The sequence below is a fragment of the Triticum urartu genome, chromosome 2A, assembly GCF_056163025.1.
Source record: "Triticum urartu cultivar PI428250 chromosome 2A, HENAU_Tu73, whole genome shotgun sequence".
Classification (NCBI taxonomy): Eukaryota; Viridiplantae; Streptophyta; class Magnoliopsida; order Poales; family Poaceae; genus Triticum; species Triticum urartu.
In genome coordinates, this window is record NC_141874.1 from 126,487,600 (window position 1) to 126,515,169 (window position 27,570).

At 43.6% G+C, this 27,570-nt stretch overlaps 1 protein-coding gene across 3 annotated transcripts; it reads right to left on the bottom strand.

Annotated features, from left to right (window-relative positions):
• Window positions 1–616: 616 nt before the first annotated feature.
• Window positions 617–4,033, bottom strand: LOC125536226 (uncharacterized). 3 transcript variants are annotated; one of them, XM_048699406.2, is made up of 7 exons: window positions 3,886–4,033; window positions 2,444–2,512; window positions 2,259–2,329; window positions 1,639–1,687; window positions 1,460–1,566; window positions 1,123–1,202; window positions 617–1,041 (listed from the first exon to the last, which is right to left on the bottom strand). In XM_048699406.2, the coding sequence occupies exons 2-7, from the start codon at window positions 2,490–2,492 to the stop codon at window positions 768–770; spliced, it is 630 nt and encodes a 209-aa protein (XP_048555363.1). In that variant the 5' UTR covers window positions 2,493–2,512; window positions 3,886–4,033; the 3' UTR covers window positions 617–767. The 3 variants fall into 3 exon arrangements, with proteins under 3 accessions (XP_048555363.1, XP_048555365.1, XP_087399572.1); XM_048699408.2 differs by lacking the exon at window positions 3,886–4,033 and having other exon boundaries at window positions 1,639–1,724; XM_087543446.1 differs by lacking the exons at window positions 2,259–2,329; window positions 2,444–2,512; window positions 3,886–4,033 and adding an exon at window positions 1,899–2,251 and having other exon boundaries at window positions 1,639–1,724.
• Window positions 4,034–27,570: the final 23,537 nt, after the last annotated feature.

Consider the following 27,570-nt stretch of genomic DNA (forward strand, 5'->3'; position numbering starts at 1 on the left):
GACACCCGAACAAATACACCTGCACAAGTTTGATTAGTTTCAGGACTCATGCTTTTATTAGTATTATTAGTATGGGCATGTGGTATAAACTGTATATTAGTAGTATAGTACAGTAATGGAGATAAAAGCACCGAGTTTAGTGAACCCAAATGTTCCTGACCATTCAAGTAGATAACGAGTTTATAAAGCCTCTTCAACCTGATACCATTTGCTATGGTGAATATATTTTTTTCTTAAATAAAGGAGCTAGTAAATTTAGTTTTTCTATTATTTGAGATTTCACTTACTTTTATGGCCATGTTTGGATCCATGGGTTAGAGCTAGTTTGGGCTCAAGTAGCCCTAAAATATCCAAACACGAGGGATAGTTTGAGCTAGTTGCATCTAACCCACCCAAAAAAACTATCCCACCCAAGAGGTGCTAATAGGAGCTTGTTCTCCTAGTGCATTTATTGTCAATCTAACCATGTCGTCCAAACACCTCTTTGGCTAGAATTAGTTCAGGGTTAGTCATGAGCTAAAAACAAACTCTAACCTCTAGCTAAGTTAAAGTATCCAAACAGGCCTATATACATTAGCATTAGCAATCACATATATAGTTCTGCAAGAATATAGTCTACCCAATAAGTAACTCAGGCTTGATTTCCAGCAGTGACACCTAATCAGTGCCGGCATAAGTTCTTTATCCTTCTGATGATACAACACAGTCTAGAAAGAGAACAGAAAAACTTCAACACGGAGTCTACAACAATTTCTTCACACCACAAACTATTCCTCGTCCGAACTCTCATACGCTAAACCAAGTAAGCTTACAGCTGCATTCTGCGACTTGGCCTCCGCTGGATCACCTGGTTTTGACAGAGGTTGCACAAAGATGACTGCCCCTTGAGACGGTTCATTTTCACCTTCAGGCGTAGACATTTTCCTCATAGAATCTTCTTGTTCCTGCTTAGGTCTATCACCCTCTGCTGTTTGTCGAGGGCTGCTGACTTTTGCTCGCTTTGGTTTGATCTCGACAATCTTCTTCAAGAGATCACGTTGCCTGCCCATAACAAGGTATGTGCCAAATCAGAAGGCAAAAGTATCATTGATGGAAACAGAGTCTTTGTCGCACACGGCTTACCTTATATCACTTTTGGGTCTAGGCTCGACGCGAAGAGCCGCGGGAATAGGAGGTGCAGAATCAGCTAGAACAGCTGCTTGGTAATGCCAGAGTTAAAGAAATCAAACAAACAAACTGACAGAGTTATCGAAATGTGGAACGCTGCAAGCTGCGATAAGATGCGAAACTACCCCTAGGCATGTGAATATTGTGCTGCAACTGCATGACCAATGACAAGAAAATCAAATAATAGATGTCGAAATAGCATGCATGCATAGCAAGAACGCTTGGATCATACTAAAGATTATCTTGTAAAAGGTGTGGGAGATGCTATAATGTATCATGCAAGAGAGGATATCTTAAAGGCAGCAAATGCCCGCTTCTCTGTACGACGGAGGAGACGCTCTGCATCTTCCTCAGCCTCCATTTGCTCTTTAAGGTAAAGCAAATCATCACTGTCCAATGCTGAACAACATCGAAGTAAACAAGGTTAACAAGGAGTCAGCATGAATTCTTCATTAAAGAAGCATGAAGTACCTCCTCGCCCATGAAGGTAGCCTCCCCGCTCACCAGCAACATCCTGCATCTGTTGGCATCAACCGCCCAGTAGAACGCCAAAATCCCTGTCAGGGCATGTTATCAGAACATCGTAAATCAATGCCTACTGCAGGCACACTGAGTAATGGGATCAACTTTTCAAGAAGAGCGAGTAATCTCATGGCCACAAGCCCACAACTGCCAGCAAGTTAAATGCTGTCCCGAACACAACACTGATAAGAGGAGATAATGTATGCTACCTAAACCTAAGGCAGCCTTGATCTTTTTCCTGATCACGTTGAATGATTTCTCACAATCCAAAGTAAATTCCCTGAATTTAAGCTCATTGGTACAAACATATCAAAGGCCTTCTGCACTTATCTATATCTGTACCAAGCACAATACCGTGTCAAAACTCAAACAGACCTCTTTCTTTCCATGACCCTCACTTCAAAGTATCCAATATTCGATTGTGAGAATCGATAATGTAACTTAGATTTTGGCAGCTAAACTAATTTCCTAAAAATAAGATACCTACCAGGACAGTGCTACTAAGTAATTATAACTCAATTTATTCACAATTTAATCAGAATTATTTTTGCAAGAGCATTCCGGTTAACCTTTGCTACCATGCGCTGGAAGGTGACATCCTCATCGTCGATCTTGTCCTTCCCCTTCCCATACTTTCTATCTGCATATGCATAACCCCAAAGGTGATGATTTGATTTAAGAAAATGTCCAATAAACCAAAAAGGAGAAGAACCACTTGTCCACACTGGGACTGGAGAATGATGAAATCACTAACCTTTAGGGTCGCTGAGGTTAGTGTACTCACGAACCTCACGTCCAGACATGTCTGAGAGCTCGGCTGGCCCTATTTATATTCAGATCCAACATTAGGTACGATTTTTCGAACCAAGAAGTGTAAAAGTTTGAACAGAGTTTTTTGAAAAAACAATAATTCATATAGGAAAAACAATAAATAACCCTTCAAAGAGAAATAGTATGACTCAACTGGGTCAACCAATTGGTAATTTCACTCAAGAAATGAATTGGTAGTTGAGCTCTTACCGTCTCAAACTACCGTCCAAACACAAATGGTGTTAACTTGTCATGGCCGGCAGTTTCTAAATTAGCAATCATGTGACTTTGTTGTCAGAAAGTTCTTTTTCTATAAGACAACTTGACATCTCACTACATGGCAATTGAATGTGCTATACTGTACAACATTTGCAATCTGGACACGTGACAGATAATTCTAACAACTATTTAAGATGGACCCAATATCCAGTATCGGATCCATCTCCTATGCTCATTCTCTGAGCTCTTACAGTAAGCACATTCAAATGAGCATAGGAGATGGATCCAATACACTCCTGGTACAGTGATTTTAGCTCATAAAAAGCAGAAAAATTTGGCAGGAGATAATATATGCAAGTGTTTGAGGATGTTTGTTGCAGCTGTGGGCGAGCCTGGGACATGTGATCAAGATGCAGTTTCAGGTGTGGCTGATATGACAGATGCAATGCAAGGTGCAGACAGGACATAATTAGTACTGCAGCAAAATCAGCATCATGGTTGATGAAGAAATCCCCAAATTGAAGCAGTCATCCAGAGGCAGACTTGATGTGAGACTTGGGGTTTGAGCGGTACGCTGAACTCAAAATTCGTCCGATAAGTAAATGGGCCGACAATTTGAGAAGTCATGTCCTAAAGAAATATGATGCTCTGCCCTCTCGGTCATCAATCAGAGACAAGAAAGGAGAAATAACTAGCAGCTCAATCAGATCTGAGGCTTGCTCTTCCCTAGCTCTAGCCTCTAGGTCATCAATCTGTTAACTAAGCATGTGATACTACTGCCACCAATGTAGCACAATCATTTTCTTCAGACCTTTTTTGTTTCAAATAACTTGCTTCTACTTGCGGGGTGCCACCCTGCCAACTCCCAATGATGACAAGCAGGGCACTCCAATTTAATAACCAATTGTAATGCGAGAGCTGGAGGAGCCAATGGATACTCAACCCTAGCTGCTAAGGCAAATTGGGTCGGTAGATAATACATGAGATAATGAGAGGACGAAATAACAGAGTCAATACGCAATATATACGCAATAACAGGCTACTCTTAAGTCTTAACCCTAGGTTGGGCAGGGGCAGTGGACGCGCGCGCATCCACCCGCCTGGGATGGTGGGCAGCGGGAAGGGAGGGCGACGGCCGACGGAGAAACCAAGGAAGTCGAGGCCTACCTGATGCGGTGCGTCGGAGAGAGGTGGGCGTTGCGGCGGCGGAGTCCAACTTGCGGCGGACCGGGCAGAGCGTGTCGCCGTGTCGCTCGGGAGGAAGACGGACGCCGCTGACCGCTTGGCACGGAGAGACAGAGGGAGGAGAGGAAAATAAAAGATACTCTTAGAAAAATTACTACTTCCAAACGGATCGAACCCAACAGCCAGAAAATGGCAAGCCCCTAGGTTGGAAATCGGCCCGCAACGCTGATCGTTTCCTCTGGACGGCCCAGGCCCATTAGCGCTCGGCCATTCCTACGTTTCTTTTCTTCCCTCAAGGGGTTATACGATATTGTAGAGGGAATGTATCCGGTGCACTCGCACTTGTGGTGCTACCGGTGCACTGGATGCCATAAATTTTTTTAAAAATCTGAAGAAGAAAATCTAGCATGTTAACGAAACATCAATGTATGATGTCACAAAATTTGGTATAAAAATATGAAATATTTTTTGAGATAAAAAATGATAAATTTAACATCGGTGTGATAATGGGCCAAATCTAAAGACTAAGTTATGTTACGAATTATTCAGTGTTGAATTTGTCATTTTTGTTTTTTGAGCTATGTTTCGAATTTTGACTGGAAATTTTGTGACAACCAACATTAATGTTGTGTAAGTGTGCTAATTTTTCTCAGAATTTTTTGAACATTTTAAAAGCACAAATTGAGTTCGGTGCACCGGTAGCACCACAAGCTCCGATGCACCAGATATTTTCCCATATTGTAGAAGTAGGCCAAGACTTCCATTAGCCTGCCCACTACTGTTGGACCGAACCGTAGTGACTGCTTCCGACACTTGATTGAGGTTGTAGCACAAGCAACCCCATATATGCAATGGCGTGCTTTGATATAACCAAAATCATGTGTGATCAGATGAGCACCATGATCTGTAGATACTGGTGGAGTCAAGATGACAAAGAACACAAAGTCCATTGGATTAGTTGGGAAAGATTATCTCTACTCCTATAAAAAAACTGAGTTGGTGGTGATGGTGTGTCTGCCATCCAACCATTTCGGCCGTTCGATCTACATCTAACGCATACGAATCAGTTGCGACACTTTTTACAAAAAGGCCCCTGCCACTCTAGTCTCTTTCGATCTAGAACCCCATCGTGGCTTCGTCTCTCCCGATCTAGAACCCTCTCGTGGCTTCATCTCTCCCTCCGGCCAGCCATGGAACCCCAATCTGCCGCGGTGGCCGGCGCCGGCATAGTCTGCCCCAGTGACTCGCATGTCTCCTCTCTGCCTCTGCAGCCCCTCGCTCACCCCCCAATCCGGGCCATCTCCTATATTCCCTGTCTCCTCCGATCCCGACCTCCGCAAGTACGGCGTCGACACATCTCCTGCATCTTCCTCTATACCAGTCGTCGCACCGCCCACCATCACTATCTCCTCCCTGTCTCCTCCGCCCCTCCCCCATCTCGCATTGTAAAAGGAGCACGAGGCCAAAGGGGGGCAAGCGCTGAGCGGCTGGAGGCTGATGCCTGACGAGGCACCATGCTCTAGGGACAATCTCTGCTCGTTTTCCACCAGGTGCTACCTCAAACTAACGCCTACTCTGAGCCCGCATTCGCTAGCTACAGCCGTGGCCAACCATTGCCCACATTGGCTTAGGCTGATGCCTGATGGGACACCATGCTTAGATGAGGAGTGCACGCCGTGGAAGTAATCTGTTCTACGGTTCCACCCTGAACGGCAGCGGGCTTCCGAGATCCTCGCCTATCGAGGTAAATATTGTTCTGCTTCTTCGATGTTACTTGATGCATGCTAGGTGCTTGACAAAATGACAGAGTGTGTGTATCGTCATACACGTATTTAGATTAGCCATTCGGTTGGTAGATGCGGCTTCTTGGAACTGTTGAAAATTGGCCTCCGGTGAAGAATAACAGTGCGCTGACTATCTCAACTATGTATCAAGTACCACACATGTTTTGTCTGTCCATTTCTATGCCATACTCCTATAAAAAAACTGAGTTGGTGGTGATGGTGTGTCTGCCATCCAACCATTTCGGCCGTCCGATCTACATCTAACGCATACGAATCAGTTGCGACACTTTTTACAAAAAGGCCCCTGCCACTCTAGTCTCTTCCGATCTGGAACCCCATCGTGGCTTCGTCTCTCCCGATCTAGAACCCTCTCATGGCTTCATCTCTCCCTCCGGCCAGCCATGGAACCCCAATCTGCCGCGGTGGCCAGCGCCGGCATAGTCTGCCCCAGTGACTCGCATGTCTCCTCTCTGCCTCTGCAGCCCCTCGCTCACCCCCCAATCCGGGCCATCTCCTATATTCCCTGTCTCCTCCGATCCCGACCTCCGCAAGTACGGCGTCGACACATCTCCTGCATCTTCCTCTATACCAGTCGTCGCACCGCCCACCATCACTATCTCCTCCATGTCTCCTCCGCCCCTCCCCCATCTCGCATTGTAAAAGGAGCACGAGGCCAAAGGGGGGCAAGCGCTGAGCGGCTGGAGGCTGATGCCTGACAAGGCACCATGCTCTAGGGACAATCTCTGCTCGTTTTCCACCAGGTGCTACCTCAAACTAACGCCTACTCTGAGCCCGCATTCGCTAGCTACAGCCGTGGCCAACCATTGCCCACATTGGCTTAGGCTGATGCCTGATGGGACACCATGCTTAGATGAGGAGTGCACGCCGTGGAAGTAATCTGTTCTACGGTTCCACCCTGAACGGCAGCGGGCTTCCGAGATCCTCGCCTATCGAGGTAAATATTGTTCTGCTTCTTCGATGTTACTTGATGCATGCTAGGTGCTTGACAAAATGACAGAGTGTGTGTATCGTCATACACGTATTTAGATTAGCCATTCGGTTGGTAGATGCGGCTTCTTGGAACTGTTGAAAATTGGCCTCCGGTGAAGAATAACAGTGCGCTGACTATCTCAACTATGTATCAGGTACCACACATGTTTTGTCTGTCCATTTCTATGCCATTATTTTTCTTCTGGCTTTGGTTGCTTTGTTAGTGAATGGGCCGGTGAGGGGTTTACTCTTAGAAATTCTAAATTTTAGTTCAAATCATGACCTGAAGTTTGGATATTTCACAAACTTGTTTATAGTTTGCATCCAATGATTCCGTATATGAAGTTTCTGAACCTAATTAAGTGTTTGCATCTTAAAATACACCCACCTTAGTTTTTAAATTGCAGCGAAAAATTTATAAAATACATGTTGCACATTGAGTGTTGGAAATTAAAGTGAAGGTATTGACTTACATTTTAAATACTTGACATACTTTCTGTGAACTTGCATTGAGTTTATAGATTCTAATTTTTGTTATTAACTTGGAAAGTCTTATTATTTCAGGTCTTGAATCCCTACATGGTGATCCTATCCTGGTAAACAAGTACTTAAGAACATTTTTTGGCCAATGTTAACTTTTTTGGCTCATGGTTCAACATGTTTCCAAATCAGATATGGAAGACAAGTACTCCAGCCGCTGATGAAAGTGGCCCAGAAGCACACATAATGACGGACACGGTTTTGATTTATAGAGCATTTGAGGATCAAATGAGATGGATTCAGTTCTCTAATTTCGGTTTTGGTTCAGTTTTTTCATCATTTCTACTCAAGGTGGCGAAGGGTTTCCTTGTGATCGGCGCGGCACCAATCTTCTGGGTGTTATGGAAGACCAAGAATAAATCATGCTTTAAATGTGTTCGTCCTAGAGATCCAACCATTGTAGTTTTTTATGTTCGTCAGTTCTTAACATCTTGGGCAACCTTTGCAGAAAGGGGATCTTTAAGGACTGTTGCGACAGCGATCCCGTAAGCTGGCGATGGTGGTGTAGGAAGTGTATGGGCGTCGACATAGCTGGAACCAATAAATTGTCGTCCTCCTTTTTGTGTTCTCCTGTGTTAGCCTATTTGGGATTCTATGTCCAATTTCTTTTTTCTCTGTATGAGAGTTGGCTGTAGTTCGTCAATTACTGGTCGACGATGATGATGCTCATGTTACCAAGGATATGATGTAAGGAGTAGTTGTTTATGCTTTTGTGTTCTGTTTGGGTGGCTTATACCTGGCCCATACGCTGGTGTGCGTGCATGTGTATACTGGAATGATTTCAGCAACGATATTGGGCATGTAACCTACTTTTCTTGGAAAAAAGTGCAACTACATGGCAAACATGACAGATGTTAAGATTTTACTGAAGAGAAAGTTGTGCAAATTCTTATTTTGGGGGAAATTTCACTCAAATGTGTGTAAGCTTGGGTACAAAATGGAATATCAAAAGAAAGATATCGATATTTATTACACAAAGGATGACCCGACACAGGTCAATTTGAGCACACTACATAGTAAAATAAACTATTTTTGATGTTCCGTGCAAAGCACGGGCATCTTACTAGTCACGACCAAAAAGGGAGGGTGGATTAGGCTTCCGCAATCTTCACGCATTCAATATGGCTATGCTTACAAGACAAGCTTGGAGGCTCCTTCAAAATCCACAATCCTTATGTTCTCATGTGCTCTTAGCAAAATACTTTGCAGATGGCCATATCCTAAAGGCAAAACCAATTAGGGGAATGTCGTACTCATGGCAAAGTATCTTAAAAGGAGTAAGGCTCCTAAATGAAGGTGTAATATGGCGCATAGGAGATGGCCGAAGTGTTACTATCTGGCAAGACCCTTGGTTACCAAGGAGTTATACTCGAAGGCCAACTACTTAAAGAGGGCAAAATTTAATTCAGAAAGTCGCAGAGCTGGTAGATCCAATAACAGGAGGATGGGATGAAGCCATGGTCAATCAGACATTTTGTCAGGAGGATGCCAATTTAATTCTGCAGATCCCTATAAGCGAGGACTTAGAAGACCAGGTAGCATGGCACTATGATAAGAAGGGCATTTTTCGGTAAAGTCAGCTTACAAAGTCGTTGTTGATTGGGAGGCCAAGAAAACTAATAAAGCTATTCAATTGTATGCTGCTATCTCACAGAGTACATCTATGTTTAATTGGAAGAAGTTGTGAAAACTACCCATCCCAAACAAAGTACTTCACTTCCTCTGTAGATTTGCAAATAACAGCCTGCCATTATGCCACAAACTAGAAGAGGGGTTGATGTCCACCCAAAATGCCCTGTTTGTAACATTTATTATGAAGATGGAGGGCATTGTTTTTTCAAATGCAAGCAAGCTAAGAAGGTTTGGAGGGCTTCACAATTGGAGGACATGAGGGAACTGCTTGTAGAGTGCCTCAACCCACAAGATACTCTTACGAAAAAAATTAAGCGCAAAGAAGAGGAGATCTCCAACATATGCACACTCCTATGGTTGTTGTGGTACGAGAAATACAGAGCAAATGTTGGAGAATGTTCAAGAAATTGCATAGAAATCGTATCATCAGTTGAACAACATAGGATGGAGTTCTTAGAATATAGCAAGAAGGGGAAACATAATAGGAGTCTGGCTGAACAGAGCAGATGGATACCCCCACTTAATCCCTATCTAAAGATAAATATTGATGGGGTTTTTCAAGAAAAAAATCATACATGCGGTTGGGGCTATATAATCAGGAACTCGGAAGGGTTGGTTGAAGCTGATGGAGCAGGGAAGCTGCAGAATTTATCGGACGCTCTTCATGCAGAAACCACAACACTAATCATGGCAGGAAGACGAGCCAGAGAGATAGGGTGCAGTCGGGTTATTTTCGAAACTGGCGCTTTAGCACTAAAGCAAGATGTGTTGGGTGTTGAATATGACCTCTCTTTACATGGTGCTCTGTTCTTGGAAGCCAAGTATTTACCGAGTCTGTACTTTGATGATGTAACTGCAAAATGGCGCTCAATATCATGTAATTCTGTTGCCCATGTACTCGCTTCTTATGGTGCGGGTTTGGAGGCTAGAAGCCAGCACCACTGGCTTACAGAACTCCCAGACTTTGTATCATCCGTAGTTGCTGGTGATTTAGCCAGCGTGTGAAAGTAATGGAATCTGAGTGATCCTTCTAAAAAACACTTGATTGCTCATGTATGTAAGATCATTAAGGGGTGGAAGGAGAAAACACTATCATCATGTGGTAAGGAGATTTTGTTGAAAGCGGTGGCACAAGCGATTACTTCCTATGCAATGTCAGTGTTTTGCCTTCCAAAAGGTCCTTGAGGCCATATCAGATGAAATTTCAGGGTTTTGGTGGGGAGATGATGAATCAAATAAGAGAATGCATTGGGTGATTGGGTCGCATGGTGGAAGATGTGCATACCAAAGAAGATGGGAGGTATGGGGTTTAGAGATCTTCGCGGCTTTAATCTTACTATGTTAGCAATGCATCGTTGGCGTTTACTCCAGAATCCAGGATCTTTATGTGCACGTGTCCTGAGTGCGAAGTACTATCCAGACGAAGATATTCTGAAAGCTGGACCAAAGAGTGGGTCCTCCTACACATGGCAAAGTATTATTGTTGGGATTCAAAGGTTTAAGCATGGTTTTATATGGAGAGTTGGCACTGGTGAGAAAATTAATATTTGGATGGACCCTTGGATCCCATCTAGTGCTAACCGGAAGGTAATCACACCAAGAGGTGATATTATGTTATCAAAGATGGAGGATCTTTTAGATCCACACAATGGGCTGTGGGATGAAGTTCTCATCCGAGATGTGTTCAATCCTGTTGACGCACAACGTATTTTGCAAATCCCTCTGAATGTGCAAGGATATGAAGACTTTGTTGCATGGCATTATAACAAGTCTGGCACCTTTTCTGTTAGATCAACGTATCACCTGGAATGGGAGCATCAACATGGATATCAGACCTCCCGCGTTGATGGGCAAGGTCAAGCTCTAACAAACCCACTTTGGAAATCTGTATGGAGCCTCCAGTTACCCGGGAAAATTAAAATTTTCTTATGGAAAGTCCTTCAGGGCATGATTCCTTGCCTCAAGGTTCTCACAAACAGACATATCACGACAGGTGCCCAACACCCGATTTGCCAGTCATGGGCGGAGGACATTCCACACTGCCCATTCTTGCCGTAGGGTGAAGCATATATGGCAAGAACTTGGTCTATGGGAGAGGATTCAGAAAACTATTTGTCGTGGCCGTTCTGGCTCTATGAATATGGAACAACTTCTGTTTGAACATGAGGGGAGCAATGAGCAATTCGCGATCCCGGTTGCAGAATTGGTTGTAGTAGTCTCTTGGTATTGCTGTTGGCAGCGATGCCAGATTGTTAAGGGGGAACCAATCCAACCAGCGTGTAGAACAACTTCTACCAGAGCCATTGCAACTACTTACATTAGAGCTGGAAGTAGGAAAAATGAGCTAAAATTGGAAAGGAAAAGATGGCAGAAGCCGACTCATGGCTACTCTAAGGTGAATGTTGATGCCACGTTCCGTGTGGACTCACCATCATGTGCTACAGTAGCAATTTTATGTGATGAATGGGGCCATTTTATTGCTCCTGCAACGTGGTTCATACCTTACGTTGTTGATGCTGAAGGAGCTGAGATCCTGGCATTACGCAATGGCTTATTGCCAGCTGATCAACTGGGATGCAACAAGGTAATGGCTGAATCTGACTATTCCCAGGTTATAGAAGCAATCTTGGAGGCTGAGAATCATTATGGTTCTCATGTTGCCACAATAATGGAGTGCCTTCAATTGTCAAAGAACTTTGGTTCGCTAAAGTTTAGTTCATGCGAAAGGGAGACAAATGAAGTGGATGATTGCCTGGCAAAACAATGTTATGCCTCTGAATCTCCGTCATTCTGGGACATGTCCGCCCCTGATTTTATTTCATCTTTGATTGTAAACGATCTCGTTTTTATTTGATGAATAAGATATTTTTCCCATAAAAACACTTCCATTGGCCCTTGCTTACTCTCCATCTAGCGTGCATTGGCGGCAAGGAATGAGGCATTGGAAAGACTAGACCATGCACATTAATTAATACAAGAAAAAGGCATTCATGAGTTATTCTATTCCTATTCTTATTAAACATCTGATATAGATGGTGGGAACAATGAAGCAGATTCTTCATCTGTAGGTTGCAACATGTATGATTTCGAGCCTGATCAGTCGTGTAAGCTATTTCCTACAGCCGTTTTAGATGGCCCCGGGTATCCTCTTTGGCTTCATCCTTCCTTTGCTTCGATCACGAACTTGCACTTCCTTAAGTACCTCTTGTAAAATATTTTTTTTGAAAGTGGCCAGCGTAGCTGGTTTTCATTTCATTTAGCAGGGAGAGATTACAGAAATTGATCAAGTGGTCATGGAAAAGAGAGGCAATACATCTTACATCGGGCCCCAAAGAATCAGGCCATCTGGAAAAACTAAGCTAAAAACGACGCACATGGAGATATCTCACGTCACTTCCCCAAAGGGCTGCTGGATGCATCGTGCGCCGGCAAGTCGCCATTGCTCCATGTCGCTCTGGCATGCTTTGATGATGTGCCTAGCGTCAGCTTACTTGCCCCTGAAAGTGCATGCATTCCTTTCCAGCCAGATGTGCCAGGAAATGAGGGCGATCATTGTCTTCGTGCCCTTCCTGTGTTCTAGGGTAGCGGAAACCACAGTCATCTGAACTTTGTCCGTTGTCTTTGCAGCTCTGCTCCACACTTGCTGGTTTAAAGAGCTGCACCCCGTCAAGGAGGCCGCGGTGTTCCAGGCTTGCATTGCCACTGGACATTCCCAGATCAGGTGCAGCAAGGTCTCCAGGTTGCGCAGACACATGGGGCAGAAAAAACCATTCGTCCATCCTCTCCTCTGAAGGCGATCGTTGCACCAGAGTCTGTCGAGGTGCAAAAGCCAGAGGAACATCTTCACTTTCCCCGAAGCCCAAATCTTCTAAATGATAGTTTTGAAACTGCATGTTTGATTGCCTTCAAATTGTGCGTTGTACGCTAAGCTTGCCGAGTAGTTGCCCGAGCTGTTGAACCTCCATTTGATCATGTCCGGGGCCTCCGGTTCCAGAGTGATTTGAGCTTGCCTGGTCTCTCTTGCTAGCTGCACCACTTGCTGTGCAATGTCGTTGTAGTCGCCATTGCGAAGATCGAGGATCCACCGATCATCAGTCAAGGCCTCCTTTACACTTCTGTTCTTGCGGATGGCTCGAGCGAACAGGTCGGGGTATGCCAAGCATAATTGCCTCCCTCCCAGCCAGGAGCACGACCAGAAGGATGCAGTAGCACCATTCCCGATGGTCACCACCGTAGAGGCCGCGAAAAGAGCCCGATCAGCAGCGTCGCATGACGTCCCGGTGCCAACCCAGGGCCTGGTTGGCTGCCTCCAGGAGAGCCATAGCCAGCGCATCCGTAGAGCCCGGGCGAAACGGCTGAGGTCAGGGATGCCCAGTCCGCCCAGTTGCTCCGGCTTGGTCATTGATGCCCAGCGAACCTTGCATGTGCCGCCCGAGATTTCTTTGTCTCCCGCCCAGAGGAAGCGCCGTCTTGACTTGTCGATCTCCTTTATGAACTTCTTTGGTATTCGCAGCGCCATGAACGCGAAGGTTGGCATGGCAGATAGCACGCAGCGTACGAGAACGCGGCGGCCTGCCAGCGGCAAGAGCTTCCCTTTCCATCTCGCGAGCCTCGCTCTAATTCTATCAAGGATGGCCTGAAGATGGACTAGCTTGATGCGCCCTATCATTACAGGAAGCCCTAGGTATCTAAAAGGGAACACTGCCGTTGCGCCAGCGAAGTTTTGCAGAACATCCTGAACGTCTATGTCGTCGCATCTAACGGGGATCACAGAGGATTTTGACAGGTTAACGTGCAGCCCTGTCGCATCACCGAACAGTTGCAGTAGTTCTGGAAGGTTATCTATTTCTACGCGATTGGGGTTTATGAAAATGATGGCATCGTCGGCGTACAGACTTGTGCGCATCCGCGCCGCCGTGCCTGGGATGGTGCTCAGCGCGCCTGCTCTGGTAGCGGCCTCTAGCATCCGGTGAAGGGAGTCGATGCAGAGAATGAAGAGCAGTGGCAAGAGAGGGTCGCCCTGTCGTAGCCCTCGCATGTGCAGAAAACTTTTGCCCGGGACGCCGTTCAGTAGGCAGGCCGAAGAGGAAGTTGACAGAAGGAGCGCTACCCAATCTATCCATCGATGCGAGAAACCTAGTTTCTGAAGAAGTTCGATCATATACTCCCAAGATACACTATCAAAAGCCTTGGCGATGTCAAGCCTCTTGTAAAATATGAGCAACACCAAATCCTTCTAAAGCCCAAACTTCCATTTCTATTGACATTTTGGGCTATTTTTGGACACATACTTTGAGAAATGGTTTATGAATGTTTGTTACCGAGGTTCGCCTTGTTCACTCGGACTCGAGCACAGAACAAACAGGGGAGCCCCTATGCATCAGGCACCTGAAATTTATTTAAGTTTCAGTCACTTTGTTTCTAAACCCTTAGATTAACATCTAATGAATCGTGCAGCCAGAGAGGCAGAGACCCATGCTACACAGGCCTGCACGGAAGCCACCTCATGTAGCTGACTAAGGGCATGTTCTGATCTCCTCCAACTCCACAAAACTTCACAAATCCAGCTTCCCTAGCCAGCTTCTCGCTTCATCTGGCGATTCCCGAGCGTTCGGCTTCTTGTGCAGCTTCTCCCATCGCTGCTGCCCAGCTGGGAGGTTGTGGGCCTATTGGGCGCCAGTTTGGGCCGGTTGAAGGCAGCCCAGTATGGGCTAGACATCGAGGGAAGCCGCCCCTGTACCGATTCGATGGAGAGCGAGAGGAGCGTTATGTTTCGTGCGAGCGTACCGGTTCGCTGGCTTGGACTTAGCGGTGGCACTTCGGTTGTAATACTGGCCAACTCCAGCTTTTCGCATCGGTGGAGCTGGGCCGATGCTCCTCCAGGATTTTGCACTGCCATCGGGCTTAACTTCGAGAAGCCAGCTTCTCGTAGCAAAACTGTTCGGAAAAAATTCATCTTTGAAGTTTGTGAAGTGTGGAGTTGGAGGACTTCAGAACAGGCCCTAAAACTTGGCTCCCGGTGATGCATCCATGTAGATGGGCCCTCTTGTTTCTCCGCCATGTTTCTCCAATAAAAAACCGCCATGCATCCATATTGATGCTTTGCTACTCCCCATGATGTTACAACATGTTTAAGGTTAAGCTAATCTTGTCTTGGAATTCATGTGCTGCTTTAATTTGTTTAGAAATAATTAACAAACTTGGTAGTAATTACGCATATTAACATATGGTCTGTACAAAGCTCAATATCCTTTAGTTCTATATATACAAGATAAATAGCATAGTCTTGTTTTCTCAACAATAAAATAATATGTATTATAGTTACGACAAGAAATCACCTGAAAAATATGTGTGCACAAATACAACAGAAAATTCGACAAGAAAAATATCAACTAAGCAACAAACAACAAAAATCGGAGACAAAAACATTCGCACCGGCAAGAAAACTAGAACAAGAAAATATTGTTCCAAAACATAATGAATTAAAAAGCATTAACCTAAAAGAAGAAAGCAAATGAAGAAATAAAAGTAACTAGATAAATTACAAAAAATATCATTTTAATTGCTTAACACAAAATGAAATAGTGTCACACCACTGCAACATCAAAACACTACTGCATACACCCATATAGAAGAACGCCTGACAATCATAAAATCGACTAGGACAAAACAATTAGAGTCAGAAACATTAGTGTCGGTGTTAAAACTGGCAGATCCCGGGTAGGGGGTCCCGGGCTGTGGATCTCAGATCGAGGGTAACAGAAACGAAGGAGACGGTATTTACCCAGGTTCGGGCCCTCTTCATGGAAGTAAAACCCTGCGTCATGCTCTTGTTTATATTGATGAAGATGTATTGAGTACAGAGTTGATCTACCTTGAGATCACGATGTATGGTTTAACTCTAAGGTTAGGTGAATGATTTTGTGAAACAAAAAACATGCAAAAAACAAAAACTGGCACCAGGCACTGGATCAATAAGTTCGTCCATTAAAATAATATAAAAGTGCACCAAACCATATAAAACTCATGTAAATATATCATGAATACTTCATAAAGTATATATACGTTGGAGACGTATCATCCTTTCAGCAATTTCATCTCTGTCTTCAGACATGCAGCTTCTCTAGGACAAAAGGCCTTGCATAGCAGGGGATGCACTAGTCGGATTGAGGCAAAAACAGAATTACACATTAAAACAAAAACTTGAGACATGTTTAGTTAAGAAGGAAATATGTGCACAAAATACCATATAATATTTGTAGTCCTCTTTAAGCATTAGCGAGAAGTACCTATCGTCCTCTAGATGAGGATCATCATACATACCCCTGTTTTCGGAACAGTAGGGGCACTCGAGGATCCCATCGAGCTCATCCTCATTCATTTACTGCGTTCATAGATGGAAGATTAAAAATGAACAGAAAAATCATAACGGTAATATGTGCGACCACACATTACCAACACTGTGTTTGCCACCTCGGCGAGGTCGGGCCATTGTATCTTGCCAATGTTGGGTTTTGAATCAGGGCGTCCACTTTCTATAAATTGAAGACAATATGAATCACAAACTAATGGAGTCAGCTCATATGTAACCAAATTAAACATGCATATAGCAATCTTTATAGAAACATAAAAATTACGTTCAGAAGCAACTATATAACAAGATATATCAATCGATGTGTTGTATGAAAAATATCGGCATGACCTTTGCTAGTAATTCGACATCTTGAGTGCCAGAAATTTGGTGAAACGGAACTTAATCAACGTTTCCCAAAACATTGGCACTCCTTTTGAACACCTGCATCATGAATAACTAATACAAAATTTTAGTTTTACATGTACACTTTCTAATAACTAGTAATAAGTTTTTCCACTATGAATAATATGCTACGCCCAAAAAATGTACATCTTCAATTTACATTTACAATAAGGCCTTGTTCGGCAGAAAGGGTCCTAAAACATAGGGAAGTCTGAAAAATGTACATATTCAATTTAGATCTACAAAAGGAACAAAGGATGACTAGAGAAATCCACATGATCTAGAAAACAAAGGGAAGACTAAGGGCTCATTCGGTTTGAAGGAAATCAAAACGTAGGAATTAGGAGTAGTATAGGAATTTGATAGGATGGCACTTGCCATCCTAAGGATTTGACTTGCCTCATTCCTACGCGCAAAATGAGATTTGAGTGGATGTGTAGTTTCCTTCAAAAACACAGGAAATGAGTAGTATTCTTATGAAATTCCTGTACGCATTTTCTACAAACCGAATGCATATATAGGAAAATTTCTGCCGAAATCCTTGTTCCTATGTTTTTCCTACAAAAATTCTTCAAACCGAATGAGGCCTGAAAAAATGTGTTCAGATGACATTGCTGAAAACAAAGGGAACATTAGTGCAATAGTTTATTCGGCAAAGCCTAACGCATCTGACGCGAGGGATAGACTGTTGCATAGTTTAGGCCTCTTTTGGTTCATAGGATAGGATTATCGTAGGAATAGGAATCTTCTAGGAAATGAGATGACATGTATCTCAAATCCTATGAGTAGGAATAGGAAACAAGATGTCATTTGGTTGACACCAAAGGAATTTTTCCATTGAGTCTAGGCTCTTTTTTATTTTCTTATGAAATGTGGAGGATAGGAACCAATCCTATGTAATAATAGGAATCCATTCCTATGAACCAAAGGGCTCTAAAGGAAAAAAATCCTATAAGAATCCTATCCTCTAGAATTCCTATGAAATTCCTCTAAACCAAAGGAGGCTATTCGACAATGCACTGACGCAGCCTATTTCTCCAACCGCTGGTGCAAGTAATAGTATTTTTTCTATTTGGATGCCTCGGGCATCTGCATCAATCATGAACTTCGGGGGGATTTTTACTTTCCTGTGGAATCAGCGCTAGAGGACAAAAATTCCTTTGGTTCCACATTTTTGTTTACCCTATCCCGAACACCACCTAGGAATTTTTCCCATAGGAATCGGTTCCTTTGGAGTTTCATGTGAAAATCCTTTGTACCGAACAAGCCCTAAACTATATCTATGGCCAAAAAGTCTACATCTAGTACTAAATTTTTCTAATACAAGAACAACAACAATGTAAGGCCTCCTTTAATTCATAGGATAGAAATATCATAGAAATAGGAACTTCATAGGAAGTGAGATGACATGCATCTCAATTTCTATAAAGAAAGAGATGTCATTTGATGCATATGATAGGGATTTTTTATTTAGTCTAGCCTAATATATTTTTTCCTTCAAAATGTGAAGGATTGGACCCTATCCAACATAGGAATAGGAATTCATTCCTACAAATCAAAGGGCTCCGTAGAATTTTTTTTCCTCTGAAAATCATATCCTATAAAATTCCTACAAGATTCCTACAAACAAAAGGAGGCCTAAGTATACAATAAAACTGAAAGACATGGTTTACCGGGGCGGGCGAAGAAGACGGGGAGGCTGAGGACAACGACAACAGATGTTGAGGACATCGGGGATGTGGCGGACGTTGGAGTCGGTGGAAGGCGAGGGCGACATTGACGGCGGGGACGTTTGAGGCGGCCGACGGCGAAGGGGAGGACAAGGACGAGGGGGAGGTCCTGACCTGGTAGGTGCCGAAGGCCGAGCACGATGGTGGCGATGTCCAAGGACGCCACGATGATGGTGACACAGATGTGAACGTCTGCACGCGCGTGGGGCTCAGAAACCCTAAACCATATGGTCTATGAGCAGTGACGGGCAAGACAACGCACCCGCCGCAGCTAAGTCCAGGTGGCGGACTTTGAAATTTACCCATCACTGCTAGTTTGTAATTTTCTAGCACCTTCGGCGCGAGCTGCCGAAAGACATGTGTGGCGGGCAGTGTTTCCTGCCTGCCATAGCTATGTGATGGAGCAGTGATGGGCGGCTGGGGGCGCCCACCACCAAAGGTTTTCACCAAGCGGGGATCTTGGAGACAATTCACCTGTGGCGGGTACGGCTAACTGCCCACCACTATAGTGGCAGGAGCAGTGGTAGGGCCATCTTATTACCCGCTAGTGCTACTTCTCCAACGTAGCAGTGGCGGGTGTTATACTATGCCCGCCACTCATTTGAGTTCACCTATAAGACCTTTCCGAGTAGTGCAACTATAAAAATCTTTGGCATAAGAAGATTAGATTTCATTGTCATTAAACTCACATTGGTAGCGAAGGTGTTTTTTAGAGCAACAAGTAAAAGAATATTTTTCGCATAGATTCCAAGCATAACATAGCAAACAATTTATTTGATCCCATAAGAGTATCCCTTTTTGAGACAAATGGTGATGCACAAAATAAGCATGCTCATCTAATTATTTTCTCTTAACTAAGCTAGTTGGTTTTCAGCACGAACACAAATGGATCGAAGATGATCCAAGTACAAAACTTTAAGTGGATCCATATGTCTTTACTTTTCCTTTTTATTTCTACTCTTGTGTGATGAAAATAAGGATAACATAACTAGGCAAATAAAAAGTAGAACAAGTAAATGCTAATGTGTATGTAGGAACCTATATGTATTTGATGATGTCTCCCCGGCAACGGTGCCAAAAATTCTTTCTGCTACTTGCGAGCTGCGTTGGGATTTTCTCCGAAGAGGAAGGGTGAAGCAATATAATAGCTTATAAGTATTTCCCTCAGTGAGAACCAAGGTTATTGAACCAATAGGAGAACAACGCAAATCCTAGTGAACAACACTTGCACACAGAAAAGCAAATATTTGCACCCAACGCGTGTAAGAAGGTTGTCAATCCCGTTGAACCCGTTATTTGCAAGGATTAAATCTCGTAGTGGTAGATAGATAAATTGAAAAGTAAAATAAAAGTAAATAAATTGCAGCAAGGTATTTTTGGTTTTTGTAATATGATAAAAGTAGACCCGGGGCCCATATTTTTTACTAGAGACTTCTCTCTCATAAAGATAGCATACGGTGGATAAACGAATTACTGTTGGGCAATTGATGGAAAAGCGCATAGTTATGATGTTATTCATGTAATGATCATGTATATAGGCATTATGTCTGTGACAAATAGACCGAAATAATTCTGCATCTATTACTTACTTTTACTCCACTTCGAGAGCGCTTCTATTCTTGCTTCTCTACGTATTAAGTTCATAACAGACAGAGTAATGCATGAAGTATGATGACATAATGTAGACAGAATAAAACCAAGCAATATGATCAAATTGCGTTGTTTTACCCTTAATGGCAATAATACAAATATGTGCCTCACTACCCCTTCTATCATGAGATGAGGACACCACAAGATTGAACCCATTATACAACATCTCTCTCGCTGAAGATAAATCAATCTAGCTGTCCAAACCAAACGGATAGATCGGAGAGAAATACAAAGCTAAAACAATCATGCATAATAAATTTCAGCAACTCAATTAATTTCAATGAATAATCTGATCATAAATCCATAATTTATCGTATCCCAACACTCCGCAAAAGAAGATTACATCGGATATAACTCCATGGAGATCATGGAGAACATTGTATTGCAAGATCGGAGAGAGAGAAGAAGCCGTGTGAGCTCATGGCTCTCCCGTAGATCTTCTGGCCTCCCCCCGAAGGATCTAGGGTTCCTTGTGGTCTAGATAAAATCACTGTAAAGATTCATCGTGTTTGGACTTTGTTTGGTATTGATTTTTTGAAAAGCCAAAAATAAGCAAAAAAGCAGCAATTGGCACTGGGCATGGAGTTAATAGGCTAGTCCCCAAAAATGATGTAAAATTACATATAAGCATCTAAGATTGATAATATAATAGCATGAGACAATCAATAATTATAGATACGTTGGAGACATATCATGCCTCTAGTTTTTGAATAACTTGGTGCATGCTATGATGTAACAAGTGCTTGCCTATTTGGGGCTAAATTGAGGTAAGACTAGATAATACTTTAGTACATGTGATTTGAGTCCATAATAATAATGCGTATTGCACGGCATCGCCCTCTTTGGCTTCCGCCATGTGGGATCTGGAGAACCTCCAGTGGCTTAATTCCGCAAACATTGTGCGTCCTCCTACCATTCCAGAAACCTACAAAGGAGGGGGCAAAATAAACCATACCAACAGTCTCCACCAAAGTACTAGTAGGACCGATAATATTATCAGTGCGCCCCAACAATACTCACCACAATCTAGACCTACTTCTTCCCCGCATATATACTTCACCCATTAGTCAAACAAAAGTTATACTTCGTCCGCCCGTAATTAGTTGATGCTCAAACTGATGTATTTAGCACTGAAATACGTCTAGATACATGTATTTGAGCGTCAACTAATTCTGGACAGAGTGTGTATGTAAGTAAAAAAGGAATAGCCAGTTCTCTGTATTGTGGAAAACTCACCTTTTCCCGTGGGGGTGGCCAGCCCACCCTTGCCTACATTGAAGAAGGGTTATGACTCCAACCTGTAGCTGCACATTACTGTAGATCTGCATTCGCTTTCATACCCAAGAAGAAGAGGTACATCTGCCAAATCCTCCAAACAGTCGGTACAGTAGGGAGCTCACATGTTTGGCAAACACTCGACGGTTCTATGTGCAAGAAGTGGCGGAGCTTCAGGGGGGAGGGGACCAATGCCCCCCTACTCTAGGAAAACTCTTGAGTGTAGCCTAATTATTAGGCTTGAATATCAAAGATTTCTCAGAGTTCATGCATAACTTATCTCCCCCTCCTCCGTCAACAATCTTCATCAAGATCTACAACTATGTGCAAGAATCTCCAGTTAACTTTTTATGCCTCGTGAGGGGAATCTGCTGCCATCTTCGCCAAATATATGATCAATCCATTGACAGCCTTATTGAATACATTGCTGCATTGGGCGGGCACCTGAGAACCATTGACCTTAATGTCAGCTTCGTTCCAGGTCGAGTGAGATAGAATGTCCTGGTCAATGAATGCTAGGGTACAACGTTCGTAGTACATGTACACCCTCTTCCTTGATGGACATACGACCCATGCATCGTGGAAGGCTTCATTCAGACATGCCTTGCATATAGATGCATCTATACGATGACGACAACGCCCCAGGCCATATACCCAGCTCCCCCAGGAACCGAGAAACTTTCCTTCAAACAGGCCTGGGGAGGAGGACACCGCGCTGGGCAGCCCTGCAGATAGCACCTCCAAGCTCTTCTGGTACCTATTGTGCACTGTGTAATTCCCATCACATTCACGAGACTCCGGTGAGAACAACAAAAGCAAGTGCAACCACTACTGGTATCTTCATGCCTGCGACAGTAAAGAAAATGTCAGTTAATTTGTAATTTCATCCAAAACGATTGTAGCTACGCATGTTGGGGAGCGTAGTAATTTCAAAAAAAATTCTACGCACATGCAAGATCATGGTGATGTATAGCAACGAGGGGAGAGTGTGATCTACGTACCCTTGTAGATCGACAATGGAAGCGTTTGGTTGATGTAGTCGTACGTCTTCACGGCCCGACCGATCAAGCACCGAAACTACGGCACCTCCGAGTTTTAGCACACGTTCAGCTCGATGACGATCCCCGGACTCCGATCCAGCAAAGTGTCGGGGAAGAGTTCCGTCAGCACGACGGCGTGGTGACGATCTTGATGTACTACTGTCGTAGGGCTTCGCCTAAGCACCGCTACAATATTATCGAGGACTATGGTGGCAGGGGACGCCGCACACGGCTAAGAATAAGATCACGTGGATCAACTTGTGTGTCTATGGGGTGCCCCCTGCCCCCGTATATAAAGGATCAAGGGGGGGGGGTGCGGCCAGCCTAGGAGAGGCGCGCCAGGAGGAGTCCTACTCCCTCTGGGAGTAGGATCCCCCCCGAATCCTAGTTGGAATAGGATTCGCGGAGGGGGGAAAAGAGAGAGGGGGGCCGGCCCCCTCTCCTTGTCCTATTTGGACCAAGGGAGGGGAGGGGCGCGCGGCCCATCTTGGGCTGCCCCTTCTCTTTTCCACTAAGGCCCACTAAGGCCCCATATAGCTCCCGGGGGGTTCCGGTAACCTCCCGGTACTCCAGTAAAATCCCGATTTCACCCAGAACACTTCCGATATCCAAACATAGGCTTCCAATATATCAATCTTTATGTCTCGACCATTTCGAGACTCCTCGTCATGTCCGTGATCACATCCGGGACTCCGAACAACCTTCGGTACATCAAAACGTATAAACTCATAATATAACTGTCATCGAAACCTTAAGCGTGCGGACCCTACGGGTTCGAGAACAATGTAGACATGACCGAGACACGTCTCCGGTCAATAACCAATAGCGGGACCTGGATGCCCATATTGGCTCCTACATATTCTACGAAGATCTTTATTGGTCAGACCTCATAACAACATACGTTGTTCCCTTTGTCATCGGTATGTTACTTGCCCGAGATTCGATCGTCGGTATCCAATACCTAGTTCAATCTCGTTACCGGCAAGTCTCTTTACTCGTTCCGTAATACATCATCTCGCAACTAACTCATTAGTTGCATTGCTTGCAAGGCTTAAGTGATGTGCAATACCGAGAGGGCCCAGAGATACCTCTCCGACGATCGGAGTGACAAATCCTAATCTCGAAATACGTCAACCCAACATGTACCTTTGGAGACACCTGTAGAGCTCCTTTATAATCACCCAGTTACGTTGTGACGTTTGGTAGCACACAAAGTGTTCCTCCGGCACACGGGAGTTACATAATCTCATAGTCATAGGAACATGTATAAGTCATGAAGAAAGCAATAGCAACATACTAAACGATCGGGTGCTAAGCTAATGGAACGGGTCATGTCAATCAGATCATTCAACTAATGATGTGATCCCGTTAATCAAATGACAACTCTTTGTCCATGGTTAGGAAACATAACCATCTTTGATTAACGAGCTAGTCAAGTAGAGGCATACTAGTGATACTCTGTTTGTCTATGTATTCACACATGTATTATGTTTCCGGTTAATACAATTCTAGCATGAATAATAAACCTTTATCATGATATAAGGAAATAAATAATAACTTTATTATTGCCTCTAGGGCATATTTCCTTCAGTCTCCCACTTGCACTAGAGTCAATAATCTAGATTACACAGTAATGATTCTAACACCCATGGAGCTTTGGTGCTGATCATGTTTTGCTCGTGGAAGAGGCTTAGTCAACGGGTCTGCTACATTCAGCTCCGTATGTATCTTGCAAATCTCTATGTCTCCCACCTGGACTAGATCCCGGATGGAATTGAAGCGTCTCTTGATGTGTTTGGTCCTCTTGTGAAATCTGGATTCCTTTGCCAAGGCAATTGCACCAGTATTGTCACAAAAGATTTTCATTGGACCCGATGCACTAGGTATGACACCTAGATCGGATATGAACTCCTTCATCCAGACTCCTTCGTTTGCTGCTTCCGAAGCAGCTATGTACTCCGCTTCACATGTAGATCCCGCCATGACGCTTTGTTTAGAACTGCACCAACTGACAACTCCACCGTTTAATGTAAACACGTATCCGGTTTGCGATTTAGAATCGTCCGGATCGGTGTCGAAGCTTGCATCAACGTAACCGTTTATGATGAGCTCTTTGTCACCTCCATATACGAGAAACATATCCTTAGTCCTTTTCAGGTATTTCAGGATGTTCTTGACCGCTGTCCAGTGATCCACTCCTGGATTACTTTGGTACCTCCCTGCTAAACTTATAGCAAGGCACACATCAGGTCTGGTACACAGCATTGCATACATGATAGAGCCTATGGCTGTAGCATAGGGAACATCTTTCATTTTCTCTCTATCTTCTGCAGTGGTCGGGCATTGAGTCTGACTCAACTTTACACCTTGTAACACAGGCAAGAACCCTTTCTTTGCTTGATGCATTTTGAACTTCTTCAAAATTTTGTCAAGGTATGTGCTTTGTGAAAGTCCAATTAAGCGTCTTGATCTATCTCTATAGATTTTTATGCCTAATATGTAAGCAGCTTCACCGAGGTCTTTCATTGAAAAACTCTTATTCAAGTATCCCTTTATGCTGTCCAGAAATTCTATATTATTTCCAATCAGTAATATGTCATCCACATATAATATCAGAAATGCTACAGAGCTCCCACTCACTTTCTTGTAAATACAGGCTTCTCCGAAAGTCTGTATAAAACCAAATGTTTTGATCACACTATCAAAGCGTTTATTCCAACTCCGAGAGGCTTGCACCAGTCCATAAATGGATCGCTGGAGCTTGCACACTTTATTAGCTCCCTTTGGATCGACAAAACCTTCCGGTTGCATCATATACAACTCTTCTTCCAGAAATCCATTCAGGAATGCAGTTTTGACATCCATCTGCCAAATTTCATAATCATAAAATGCGGCAATTGCTAACATGATTCGGACAGACTTAAGCATCGCTACGGGTGAGAAGGTCTCATTGTAGTCAACTCCTTGAACTTGTCGAAAACCTTTTGCGACAAGTCAAGCTTTGTAGACAGTAATATTACCGTCAGCGTCAGTCTTCTTCTTGAAGATCCATTTATTCTCAATTGCTTGCCGATCATCGGGCAAGTCAACCAAAGTCCATACTTTGTTCTCATACATGGATCCCATCTCAGATTTCATGGCTTCAAGCCATTTTGCAGAATCTGGGCTCACCATCGCTTCTTCATAGTTCGTAGGTTCATCATGATCTAGCAGCATGATTTCCAGAACAGGATTACCGTACCACTCTGGCGCGGATCTCACTCTGGTTCATCTATGAGGTTCAGTAGTATCTTGTCCTGAAGTTTCATGATCAGTATCATTAGCTTCCTCACTAATTGGGGTAGGTGTCGCAGAAACAGTTTTCTGTGATGTACTACTTTCCAATAAGGGAGTAGGTACAGTTACCTCATCAAGTTCTACTTTCCTCCCACTCACATCTTTCGAGAGAAACTCCTTCTCCAGAAAGTTTCCGAATTTAGCAACAAAAGTCTTTCCTTCGGATCTGTGATAGAAGGTGTATCCAATAGTTTCCTTTGGATATCCTATGAAGACACATTTTTCCGATTTGGGTTCGAGCTTATCAGGTTGAAGCTTTTTCACATAAGCATCGCAGCCCCAAACTTTCAGAAACGACAACTTTGGTTTCTTGCCAAACCATAGTTCATAAGGCATTTTCTCAACGGATTTTGATGGTGCCCTATTTAACGTGAATGCGGCTGTCTCTAAAGCATAACCCCAAAATGATAGCGGTAAATCAGTAAGAGACATCATAGATCGCACCATATCTAGTAAAATACGATTACGACGTTCGGACACACCATTACGCTGTGGTGTTCCGGGTGGCGTGAGTTGCGAAACTATTCCGCATTGTTTCAAATGTACACCAAACTCGTAACTCAAATATTCTCCTCCACGATCAGATCGTAGAAACTTTATTTTCTTGTTACGATGATTTTCAACTTCACTCTGAAATTCTTTGAACTTTTCAAATGTTTCAGACTTATGTTTCATTAAGTAGATATACCCATATCTGCTTAAGTCATCTGTGAAGGTGAGAAAATAACGATATCCACCACGAGCCTCAATATTCATTGGACCACATACATCTGTATGTATGATTTCCAACAAATCTGTTGCTCTCTCCATAGTACCGGAGAACGGTGTTTTAGTCATCTTGCCCATGAGGCACGGTTCGCAAGTACCAAGTGATTCATAATCAAGTGGTTCCAAAAGTCCATCAGTATGGAGTTTCTTCATGCGCTTTACACCGATATGACCTAAACGGCAGTGCCACAAATAAGTTGCACCATCATTATCAACTCTGCATCTTTTGGCTTCAACATTATGAATATGTGTGTCACTACTATTGAGATTCAATAAAAATAGACCACTCTTCAAGGGTGCATGACCATAAAAGATATTACTCATATAAATAGAACAACCATTATTCTCTGATTTAAATGAATAACCGTCTCGCATCAAACAAGATCCAGATATAATGTTCATGCTCAACGCTGGCACCAAATAACAATTATTTAGGTCTAATACTAATCCCGAAGGTAGATGTAGAGGTAGCATGCCGACCGCGATCACATCGACTTTGGAACCGTTTCCCACGCGCATCGTCACCTCGTCCTTAGCCAATCTTTGCTTAATCCGTAGTCCCTGTTTCGAGTTGCAAATATTAGCAACAGAACCAGTATCAAATACCCAGGTGCTACTGCGAGCATTAGTAAGGTACACATCAATAACATGTATATCACATATACCTTTGTTCACCTTGCCATCCTTCTTATCCGCCAAATACTTGGGGCAGTTCCGTTTCCAGTGACCAGTCTGCTTGCAGTAGAAGCACTCAGTTTCAGGCTTAGGTCCAGACTTGGGTTTCTTCTCTTGAGCAGCAACTTGCTTGCTGTTCTTCTTGAAGTTCCCCTTTTTCTTCCCTTTGCCCTTTTTATTGAAACTAGTGGTCTTGTTGACCATCAACACTTGATGCTCCTTTTTGATTTCTACCTCCGCAGCTTTCAGCATTGCGAAGAGCTCGGGAATAGTCTTATTCATCCCTTGCATATTATAGTTCATCACGAAGCTCTTGTAGCTTGGTGGCAGTGATTGGAGAATTCTGTCAATGACGCAATCATCTGGAAGATTAACTCCCATCTGAATCAAGTGATTATTATACCCAGACATTTTGAGTATATGCTCACTGACAGAACTGTTCTCCTCCATCTTGCAGCTATAGAACTTATTGGAGACTTCATATCTCTCAA

What these genes read in the sequence shown, in the direction of transcription:
- LOC125536226 (XM_048699406.2), bottom strand. Translation starts at nt 2,492, where the DNA reads ATGTCTGGACGTGAGGTTCGTGAGTACACTAACCTCAGCGACCCTAAA. An exon ending in TAACCTCAGCGACCCTAAAG is followed by an intron (nt 2,330 to 2,443) that starts GTTAGTGATTTC and finishes ATGCATATGCAG; the next exon opens with ATAGAAAGTATGGGAAGGGG. An exon ending in TCCAGCGCATGGTAGCAAAG is followed by an intron (nt 1,688 to 2,258) that starts GTTAACCGGAAT and finishes TGATGCCAACAG; the next exon opens with ATGCAGGATGTTGCTGGTGA.